This window comes from Spea bombifrons, chromosome 5 (genome assembly GCF_027358695.1).
Source record: "Spea bombifrons isolate aSpeBom1 chromosome 5, aSpeBom1.2.pri, whole genome shotgun sequence".
NCBI classification, from domain to species: Eukaryota; Metazoa; Chordata; class Amphibia; order Anura; family Pelobatidae; genus Spea; species Spea bombifrons.
Window position 1 is genome coordinate 691,827 of NC_071091.1, and position 11,554 is coordinate 703,380.

Below are 11,554 nucleotides of genomic sequence, written 5' to 3' on the forward strand. Positions count from 1 at the left end.
ATTGTCTAAACAACGAACTACCCAGGACCCCCGCACCGCCTGTCTCGTTAACTCCCCCCGCGTGTCTCTGGGACGGGACCGCGCGTGTCCTGCGTGATCCGGTATATCCCATGATGCCCCCCGTAACACATGTGGCTGCACGGGTCCTATAGACAGCTGCGTGTCTTTTATCTCGGTATGTTGTGTTCTCTGTACAGCGCTCCGGACTATGATGGTGCTTGATAAATTATTTATACCAGCCCGGTGTGTTCTGCATTGTGTGTGTTAACTCTCTAGATTGTAAGCTCCTGGGCACAGAGCTCTCCTCACCTGTTGTTTCTGTAAGTCGAATCGATCTGTTTTTACTGTGCGTTATGTCCTGTTCCCACCCGGTACAGCGCACTGGAGTCAAGCTATCAGACAGTTTCAAATCAGTGGTCATGCCATCAGACGGTTTTTCTTTAGATTAGCAAAAGGTGCCTTAGACCTGGAAATGTGATAATAATCATATAATGTTACAATTTTAGTGGATTTTGCAGAGTTCTCACACAAATATATCTCCCTGCAAAATTAGATACGTTTATTAAACAAATTAAAGGTAAATATCCGCTCATATCTAGCAAACTACCTTTTATAACATTTCTGCATATATTACAAAATTCCACCGTTGGACCAACACATTTACACTGCACATATCTCACACACACACCCCTATATAATATGTTACAATATGGTGCATCTTTACTGTGGAAATTTAAAGATATAGCACCCCAAATAGCAGTGCAGTACTTGATAAATGTCATATTTCAACATTCTACATGGGGTTAAAAAAAAAATCCCCCCATTGGACCAATACAGTTACACTGCACATATCTCAAACACAACCCCCTCTATTATTTCTGAGAATATGGTGCATTTTTACTGTGGAAATTTAAAGCTATAGCGCCCCAAATATCATCCCAGTAGAGAGCAACTGGCATTTTCAACATTCTACAGAGGGTTAAAAAAAATTCCCCCATTGGACCAATACAGTTACACTGCAGACATCTCAAACACACCCCCTTCTATTATTTCTGAGAATATGGTGCATTTTTACTTTGGAAATTTAAAGCTATAGCGCCCCAAATATCATCCCAGTAGACAGCAACTGGCATTTTTCAGCAGTCTACAGAGGGTTAAAAAAATTCCCCCATTGGAGCAATACAGTTACACTGCAGATATCTCAAACACATGCCCCTCTATTATTTCTGATAATATGGTGCATTTTTACTGTGGAAACTTAAAGCTACAGTGCCCCAAATATCAGCCCAATACATAGCAAATGGGATTTTTCAACATTCTACAGAGGGTAAAAAAAAAATCCTCCATTGGACCAATACAGTTACACTGCAGACATCTCAAACACACCATCCTCTATTATTTCTGAGAATATGGTGCATTTTTACTGTGAAAATTTAAAGCTATGGCGCCCCAAATATCAGCCCAGTGGACAGCTAATGGGATTTTTCATCATTCTACAGAGGGTTAAAAAAAATTCCCCCATTGTACCAATACAGTTACGCTGCAGATATCTCAAACAAGTGCCCCTCTATTATTTCTGAGAATATGGTGCATTTTTACTGTGGAAATATAAAGCTATAGTGTAATTTAGCTATAAATATAAAGGTCCTGGTATATGTCACTGTCAAACAACCCCCCAATATGTGTTCAGGAACATCTCCTGAGTACAGCGATACCCCCCATGCATGGGTTTGTCAGATTGTTTGGCTGGCAAAAGGCTACTTTTGGGGCATGCGCAATTCAGGTAGTCATTTGGTCATTCTGCCTCTATATCCTCTTTGGATCATCTTTGAAGCAGACTACTTCAATTTACCCCATCAAACCATATATTTTTGAACACTAGACACCACAAAGTATTTCAAATGCTGGTATTTTAACCCTTTTATGCATGAGAATATAAAAATATTTATATTTATTTATATATGTTCGATAGTGACGCATACCAGAAGCTATGAATTAATTCCTGAAGTACAATTTGTGTGGAAAAAAATACAAAATTAAATTTTGGGAAAGACAGGTGGTAGAATCTCATGCATAAAAGGGTTAAAATACCAGCATTTGAAATACTTTGTGGTGTCTAGTGTTCAAAAATATATGGTTTGATGGGGTAAATTGAAGTAGTCTGCTTCAAAGATGATCCAAAGAGGATATAGAGGCAGAATGACCAAATGACCACCTGGATTACGCATGCCCCAAAAGTAGCCTTTTGCCAGCCAAACAATCTGACAAACCCATGCATGGGGGGTATCGCTGTACTCAGGAGATGTTCCTGAACACATATTGGGGGGTTGTTTGACAGTGACATATACCAGGACCTTTATATTTATAACTAAATTACACTATAGCTTTATATTTCCACAGTAAAAATGCACCATATTCTCAGAAATAATAGAGGGGCATGTGTTTGAGATATCTGCAGTGTAACTGTATTGGTACAATGGGGGAATTTTTTTAACCCTCTGTAGAATGTTGAAAAATCCCATTAGCTGTCCACTGGGATGATATTTGGGGCGCCATAGCTTTAAATTTTCACAGTAAAAATGCACCATATTCTCAGAAATAATAGAGGGGCATGTGTTTGAGATATCTGCAGTGTAACTGTATTGGTCCAATGGGGGAATTTTTTTCAAACCCCTGTAGAATGTTGAAAAATGGCAGTTACTGTCTACTGGGCTGATATTTGGGGCGCTATAGCTTTAAATTTCCACAGTAAAAATGCACCATATTCTCAGAAATCATAGAGGATGGTGTGTTTGAGATGTCTGCAGTGTAACTGTATTGGTCCAATGGAGGATTTTTTTTTTACCCTCTGTAGAATGTTGAAAAATCCCATTTGCTATGTATTGGGCTGATATTTGGGGCACTGTAGCTTTAAGTTTCCACAGTAAAAATGCACCATATTATCAGAAATAATAGAGGGGCATGTGTTTGAGATATCTGCAGTGTAACTGTATTGCTCCAATGGGGGAATTTTTTTTAACCCTCTGTAGAATGATGAAAAATCCCATTAGCTGTCCACTGGGCTGATATTTGGGGCGCCATAGCTTTAAATTTCCACAGTAAAAATGCACCATATTCTCAGAAATAATAGAGGATGGTGTGTTTGAGATATCTGCAGTGTAACTGAATTGGTCCAATAGAGGAATTTTTTTTAACCCTCTGTAGATTTTTGAATAATCCCATTTGTTATGAATTGGGCTAATATTTGGGGCGCTATAGCTTTAAATTTCCACAGTAAAAATGCACCATATTCTCAGAAATAATAGAGGATGGTGTGTTTGAGATGTCTGCAGTGTAACTGTATTGGTCCAATGGGGGAATTTTTTTTAACCCTCTGTAGAATGCTGAAAAATGGCAGTTGCTGTCTACTGGGATGATATTTGGGGCGCTATAGCTTTAAATTTCCACAGTAAAAATGCACCATATTCTCAGAAATAATATAGGGGCACTTGTTTGAGATATCTGCAGTGTAACTGTATTGGTCCAATGGGGCAATTTTTTTTAACCCCCTGTAGAATGTTGAAAAATGAAGGTTGCTGTCTACTGGGCTGATATTCGGGGCGCTATAGCTTTAAATTTTCACAGTAAAAATGCACCATATTCTCAGAAATAATAGAGGATGGTGTGTTTGAGATATCTGCAGTGTAACTGTATTGGTCCAATGGGTAATTTTTTTTAACCCTCTGTAGAATGTTGAAAAATGGCAGTTGATGTCTACTGGGCTGATATTTGGGGCGCTATAGCTTTAAATTTCCACAGTAAAAATGCACCATATTCTCAGAAATAATAGAGGGGCATGTGTTTGAGATATCTGCAGTGTAACTGTATTGGTCCAATGGGGGAATTTTTTTTAACCCTCTGTAGAATGCTGAAAAATGCCAGTTGCTCTCTACTGGGATGATATTTGGGGCACTATAGCTTTAAATTTCCACAGTAAAAATGCACCATATTCTCAGAAATAATAGAGGATGGTGTGTTTGAGATATCTGCAGTGTAACTGAATTGGTCCAATGGGGGAATTTTTTTTAACCCTCTGTAGATTTTAGAAAAATCCCATTTGCTATGTATTGGGCTAATATTTGGGGCGCTATAGCTTTAAATTTCCACAGTAAAAATGCACCATATTCTCAGAAATAATAGAGGGGTGTATGTTTGAGATATGTGCAGTGTAACTGTATTGGTCCAATGGGAGAATTTTTTTTTTAACCCCATGTAGAATGTTGAAATATGACATTTATCAAGTACTGCACTGCTATTTGGGGTGCTATATCTTTAAATTTCCACAGTAAAAATGCACCATATTGTAACATATTATATAGGGGTGTGTGTGTGAGATATGTGCAGTGTAAATGTGTTGGTCCAACGGTGGAATTTTGTCATATATGCAGAAATGTTATAAAAGGTAATTTGCTAGATATGAGCGGATATTTACCTTTAATTTGTTTAATAAACGTATCTAATTTTGCAGGGAGATATATTTGTGTGAGAACTCTGCAAAATCCACTAAAATTGTAACATTATATGATTATTATCACATTTCCAGGTCTAAGGCACCTTTTGCTAATCTAAAGAAAAACCGTCTGATGGCATGACCACTGATTTGAAACTGTCTGATAGCTTGACTCCAGTTACAGCGCCACGGAATATGATGGCGATATATAAATCAATAAATAATAGTAACGCTCCGCGGCACCGTTTAACCCTTCCTGACCCGGGTGATATTTATTGATTCATTAGAGGCTCTCTCACCCGGGCCAATAATTAATAAAAACTTGGGACAAAACGACGTCTCCGATGGCTGGCGGTGCGTTACACTCGGGTCCGTGACGGTAGCGGGGGTGCGTTACACGCGGATCCCGCCGCCGGTTGTACAGTCCGGTCTCCGTTATGTGATGTTACCACCTCGCAGGATGATTTAAGAAGAGCAACAAAACCGCCGAAAAACAAATACCAGCAGAGTGCCTACACGCCAACCCAAAAGCCTGGCCTGTGGCCTATATTATAAATATATATAGTATTTTATCTACTATATAAATAAAATTAAAAGAAAAAACACTTTTCCCCATCCCTCCAGTTTTTAATAATTTACTCCCCATAAACAATAAGCGCGGGGTGCGCAATTATAAAGATAAGGTGTACCAATATGGCGGCTCACAAAGGGCGCACTATGGCAAAGACGTCATCACTAGGGGCGCCTGCAGGAATGGGCGTGGTCGGCGTCTTGGCCGTCACGACCTGTCTAACCTGTGGTGGAACGCTGAGAGTTGCGTTCCAAAGATGGGATGTGATTGGATGAGCTTCGGTCGTGGCCGGGCCCAGGGCTGCGCATGCGCTTTACACACACAGCGCAGCTGGCTGCGGCGCCATGCAGAAGTACGAGAAACTGGAGAAGATCGGGGAGGGTGAGAAGCCGGCGGGGGGAGGGGTCATGCGGGCAGTGGGTATGGACAGGCCGGGGACTGAGGCCTAGCAGAATGAATGCCCACCCGATTTACTACGGGTAGTAGGAGCGGCAGCATCGCTAATATCTACCGTATTATCACTAATAAATGCCGCCTTGTCAGTGATACATGCCGTATTATTACTAATATCTGCCGCCCTGTCACTCATATCTGCCGTATTATCACTCATATCTGCCGTATAATCGATAATATCTGCCGCCTTGTCACTCATATCTGCCGCCTTGTCACTCATATCTGCCGTATTATCACTAATATCTGCTGCCCTGTCACTCATATCTGCCGTATTATAACTAATATCTGCCGCCTTGTCACTCATATCTGCCGTATTATCACTAATATCTGCCGCCTTATCACTAATATCTGCCGCCTTGTCGCTCATATTTGCCGTATTATCACTAATATCTGCCGCCTTGTCGCTCATATCTGCCGTATTGTCACTAATATCTGCCGCCTTGTCGCTCATATCTGCCGTATTGTCACTAATATCTGCCGCCTTGTCGCTCATATCTGCCGTATTGTCACTAATATCTGCCGCCTTGTCGCTCATATCTGCCGTATTATCACTTATATCTGCCGCCTTGTCGCTCATATCTGCCGTATTATCACTAATATCTGCCGCCTTGTCGCTCATATCTACCGTATTATCACTAATAAATGCCGCCTTGTCAGTGATACATGCCGTATTATTACTAATATCTGCCGCCCTGTCACTCATATCTGCCGTATAATCGATAATATCTGCCGTATTATAACTAATATCTGCCGCCTTGTCACTCATATCTGCCGTATTATCACTAATATCTGCCGCCTTGTCACTCATATCTGCCGCCTTGTCACTCATATCTGCCGTATTATCACTAATATCTGCTGCCCTGTCACTCATATCTGCCGTATTATAACTAATATCTGCCGCCTTGTCACTCATATCTGCCGCCTTGTCACTCATATCTGCCGTATTATCACTAATATCTGCCGCCTTATCACTAATATCTGCCGCCTTGTCGCTCATATTTGCCGTATTATCACTAATATCTGCCGCCTTGTCGCTCATATTTGCCGTATTATCACTAATATCTGCCGCCTTGTCGCTCATATCTGCCGTATTGGCCCTAATATCTGCCGCCTTGTCGCTCATATCTGCCGTATTGTCACTAATATCTGCCGCCTTGTCGCTCATATCTGCCGTATTGTCACTAATATCTGCCGGGTCGCTCATATCTGCCGTATTATCACTAATATCTGCCGGGTCGCTGCGAGTATCTGCTGCTGGAGTCTGCCGGGTTATAAGGACGCGCAGCCTGCGTGCGGTTATCGTGACGTCTCGTGGTCGCGGTAAAACGTGTTTCGTGTCCTGTTTGTAAAGGACGGGGGGTCGCCAGCATGCCGTTTTAGGGCTGTTGTGGAGCTACAACTCCCAGGACCCTCAGCAGGCCAGCCGATGGCTTCCTGTCAGGTGTCCTTCCTCTGCGTTATTGTCAGACGTGGCCCCGTGGAGCGCCGCGTGTTTTCCGTCAGCTACGTGTTTGCTCTTTCAGGCACCTACGGCACCGTGTTTAAGGCGAAGAACCGTGAGACTCACGAGATCGTGGCCCTAAAACGCGTGCGATTGGATGATGACGACGAGGTGAGCGTCTGATTGGGAGGCGGACGCAGTCTGTGAACGGTTCGGCCGTGGCTTCTAACCGTGTCTCGTTTGTCTGCACAGGGCGTCCCCAGCTCCGCTCTGCGGGAGATCTGCTTACTGAAGGAGCTCAAACACAAGAACATCGTGCGGTGAGGAGGCCACGCAGCCGCCACAGGATAGACCGCCGCGTGGCACCCCCTCCTTGGCGTGATTGTTTGGAACCATTAAGGGGTCTTTGCTTGCCTTGGTTGCTTTTTTTGGTAAAACGTGGGGGAGTGGCTGTTTGGGGGTGTGGCTGTTTGGGAAAATTTCGAAAGATCGGATCCTCTCTGCTTAAAACGAGCCACTGATAGCTCCACGTGTCTTGCCGTCCTCGTTGTTCTTGACGTGGCTCTGACTGTAAGCTCTTCTCTCCAGGCTCCACGACGTTCTCCACAGCGATAAGAAGCTGACGCTGGTATTCGAGTATTGTGACCAGGTGAGAAGACGTGGCCTCCTGTCGTGATGTGAAGACCACGGGGCCACGACCTGTTATTAATGGAAGCTGCGCAGATTTCCACCCCAAATGCTCACCATCCCCTGATTGGGGGGGGGTTCTCTGCGGCCCCACGGTTGTGGCAGTGGTTGATTTGCCAGCCGTGGCCTGTCACATGTAAAGGGGGCCTCATTACAATCAGAAGCAGAACACACAGACTGGTGGTCATAACGTGGCCTCCATAACGGATTAAATGTTTAGGATTTGGTGCCGGCGTTTGTGTTCCGTGGCAGCGTCGGGGATGGGTATATATATGTAGCGTGGTTTTGGGGGGTGTTCCCGCGCAGGGACGTGTCTCCCACGGAAGGGGTGGCCGTGGGTCGGTGGCTTTCCTGACTCCTTTATTCTTTGCAGGACTTGAAGAAGTATTTTGACAGCTGCAACGGGGACCTGGACCCGGAGATCGTGAAGGTGAGCCCCGGCTCTGCGTGATGTTCGTGGTCGCTGCGCTGGGCCGTGGACAGGTCACGTAACAAACTAACGAAGTCCACGTCCTAACAGATTTAACCCCTTATTCTTACCTACAAAGCCAGGGAAACAAAGTAACAAGCCTTACGTGGCACCTAATCCTAAACCATGGGGGAGTATATCAACTGCACTAATAAATGGTGGGACCTCACCGATGCCACACGTGGCCCATATGATGTTGCGTGTCCCGCTGATTGTCGTGTCCTTTCTAGTCCTTCATGTATCAGCTGCTGAAGGGTCTGGCTTTCTGTCACAGCCGCAACGTGCTGCACCGTGACCTCAAGCCACAGAACCTCCTCATCAACAGAGTGAGTAGCGCTGCCCACGGATTACCACGCCTGGCGTTTCATGGGGGCCCGTGGTTTATGGACCCCGAGTCCTGTTTTGGGGGGGGGGGTTTGCCAGCTTCATTCCTGGCCGTCGGTCTTTATTCTCTCTGCGCTCGTGGCCCCGTGGGGTTGCCCTCGTGGCCCCGTGTCGTAATCTCTCTCTCTGTCCCTTCTCTCCTCAGAACGGCGAGCTGAAGCTGGCAGACTTCGGCTTGGCGAGAGCGTTCGGCATCCCCGTGCGCTGTTACTCCGCAGAGGTCAGTCCCACGCGTTCCCGGTGGGTGGTCCCGTGGGCTGCACTCGCTCTCGTGCCACGGAGTCGCTCTCTAATGTCTGTGTCGCCCCCAGGTGGTGACCCTCTGGTATCGGCCCCCAGACGTGCTTTTTGGCGCCAAACTTTACTCCACCTCCATAGACATGTGGTCGGCCGGCTGTATCTTCGCAGGTAATGAAAGAAGGGTGGAGCCACGCGTGTCACATGTTTGTCAGCCTGTACATACGTGTGTCGTGGCTCCTCAGGGTCCGTGTGAAATGTTTGGGAAGTCCGCCAGGCAGCGTTTATCGTGTCTGCGGAGGCAGACCTGAGATCCTCGCCGTGGCTTCGTGGTTTGCTGACTCGGTAGGTAACCCGTTCTGTCGCCCCGCAGAGTTGGCCAACGCCGGGAGACCCCTGTTCCCTGGAAACGACGTGGATGACCAGCTGAAAAGGATCTTTCGATATCCTTCCGGGGGGGGGGGCTTTTGTACGATGGGGGGGTGGGTTTTATCTCCCGGGGGAGGGGTTATCTCCCGGATCCTCCATGCTGATTGGCCGTTCTTCTGGATTCATGTTCGTGAACCTCCTTAACCCTTCGTTACGTTGCTCGGGACCCCGACTGAGGAGCAGTGGCCGGCTATGACCAAACTCCCGGACTACAAGGTGAGCGGCGGCTCGGCGAGACCCGGGAGACACTCTAATCCGGGAACGGGGTGTCTCTATTTTTGGGGCTCTGTCTGATGAGACGTCTGGGACCGTCCCGAGCCTGTTTGATCTCTTCCTGACAGTCAACCCGCATCTCTCTCGCCTCCCCCCACACACACACACTCTTTCTCTCTCGCCTCTCCCCCCCCGCGTTCCTTCTCTCTCGCGCCTCCCCCGCGCTTCTCTCTCGCGCCTCCCCCGCGCTTCTTCTCTCTCGCCTCCCCCCCCGCGCTTCTTCTCTCTCGCCTCCCCCCCCGCGCTTCTTCTCTCTCGCCTCCCCCCCGCGCTTCTTCTCTCTCGCGCCTCCCCCGCGCTTCTTCTCTCTCGCCTCCCCCCCCCGCGCTTCTTCTCTCTCGCCTCCCCCCCCGCGCTTCTTCTCTCTCGCCTCCCCCCCCCGCGCTTCTTCTCTCTCGCCTCCCCCCCCGCGCTTCTTCTCTCTCGCCTCCCCCCCGCGCTTCTTCTCTCTCGCCTCCCCCCCGCGCTTCTTCTCTCTCGCCTCCCCCCCCGCGCTTCTTCTCTCTCGCCTCCCCCCCCGCGCTTCTTCTCTCTCGCCTCCCCCCCCGCGCTTCTTCTCTCTCGCCTCCCCCCCCGCGCTTCTTCTCTCTCGCCTCCCCCCCCGCGCTGCTTCTTCTCTCTCGCCTCCCCCCCCCCGCGCTGCTCCTTCTCTCTCGCCCCCCCCCCGCGCTCCTTCTCTCTCGCCCCCCCCCGCGCTCCTTCTCTCTCGCCCCCCCCGCGCTCCTTCTCTCTCGCCCCCCGCGCTTTAGGGCAGCTATTGGTGCCTCCACGGTGACTGAGCCGTGACTTCCCGTGTCGGTGGAAGACTCTCACTTTCACAGACCACACGCCGGTGCATCTCCGTGCCGACCCCGCTCACCCCCCTCTCCCCCCCCCTCTCGTTTCAGCCGTATCCCATGTATCCGGCCACCACGTCGCTTGCGAATGTCGTATCCAAACTGAACGCCACCGGCAGAGACTTACTGCAGGTACTGGACGTAAAGCTGAACTCGGCCCCAGGGGGCCACCAAACCAGGACTGCCTTCCCCTGTCTGGCTCTGGGTCAGCGCAGGGCTACTTAGCACCAGTCCGCAAGGGCCACAAACAGGCCACAACAATTTGAATATCCCACCTTAAGCAACGGCATCTGAATTAAACATTCATTAAAACTACTATACTGGCATTCGCAAAATTCCCGACTGTTTGTGGCCCCCGCGGACAGGCAGTTAGCGATTGGTCCGCAGTAATTAATGCATGTTTAGCTTTGTTGAATTAACGTTGGTTAGTAGATGTATATCAGCTATGAGCGAAATCACCGGCCGGGGCTGACCGGTGGCGGTCTTTGGCCCCTACGCACTGCCTTTGGCGCCCCCCACTGCTGACGTGGCTCTCTTCTCTGTCCTCAGAATTTATTGAAGTGTAACCCGGTGCAGAGGATTCCGGCTGACGAGGCGTTACAGCACCATTACTTCGCAGACTTCTGCCCTCCATAGCCCTGAGCATCGAGCTGCCACGGCCCCCCCTCTCTCTCTCTCCTGCCCCCCCCTCTCTCTCTCTCTCTCCTGCCCCCCCCCTCTCTCTCCTGCCCCCATCTCTCTCTCTCTCTCTCTCCTGCCCCCCCCCTCTCTCTCTCTCTCCACCCTCTCTCTCTCCACGCTCTCTCTCCTCTGCCCCGTGATGTCCTGCATGTGAATCCCCCCCTTCCTGTGAGATGCTGAAGGGTTCAGAGGGACGTCCCGCCGCTCCTCGGTGTTACACTAGACCTCCCCGCTCCGTCGCCGCTGATACCAATCCTTCTCGATGCCGAAGGGTGAGCGGCCCCGGAGCCCTCGGGATCCTGCCGCCTGCTGGGGGCCCCGAGGTCAACTACCTACCCTGGCGCTCCCATTCCAGCTCTTCTCTACCCGACCGGAAGCCGCCCCCCCCCCCGCCGAGTCTCGTACGGCGTTCGCCCCAAACTTATTTATTGTCTTTCCCCTCCTCAGTTGTAAATTTTTAATGTACATTTTTGGACGATTTCTACGCATTTCTTTTACTTTGTAAATGTATTTTCAGTGTGAGAATTTAAATTTATTTTAGACGCCCCGATCAGTGGTTTAATTGTTTTTTTTTTTGTTTACTTTTTTTTTAACTCTTTGCGCT

General features: G+C 48.3%; 1 protein-coding gene across 1 annotated transcript; it reads left to right on the top strand.

Annotated features, from left to right (window-relative positions):
- The first annotated feature begins 5,261 nt into the window (after positions 1-5,261).
- CDK5 (cyclin dependent kinase 5) lies at positions 5,262-10,954 on the top strand. The gene is made up of 12 exons (XM_053466083.1): positions 5,262-5,441; positions 7,037-7,125; positions 7,207-7,274; positions 7,543-7,603; positions 8,015-8,071; positions 8,341-8,436; positions 8,640-8,714; positions 8,806-8,902; positions 9,105-9,174; positions 9,316-9,376; positions 10,321-10,401; positions 10,819-10,954. The coding sequence occupies exons 1-12, from the start codon at positions 5,405-5,407 to the stop codon at positions 10,903-10,905; spliced, it is 879 nt and encodes a 292-aa protein (XP_053322058.1). The 5' UTR covers positions 5,262-5,404; the 3' UTR covers positions 10,906-10,954.
- The last annotated feature ends 600 nt before the right edge of the window (positions 10,955-11,554 follow it).

Coding starts and splice junctions, on each gene's coding strand:
- CDK5 (XM_053466083.1), top strand. CDS start 5,405: ATGCAGAAGTACGAGAAACTGGAGAAGATCGGGGAGG. Junction 7,604..8,014: donor TATTCGAGTATTGTGACCAG/GTGAGAAGACGT, acceptor TATTCTTTGCAG/GACTTGAAGAAGTATTTTGA. Junction 8,715..8,805: donor TGCGCTGTTACTCCGCAGAG/GTCAGTCCCACG, acceptor TGTCGCCCCCAG/GTGGTGACCCTCTGGTATCG.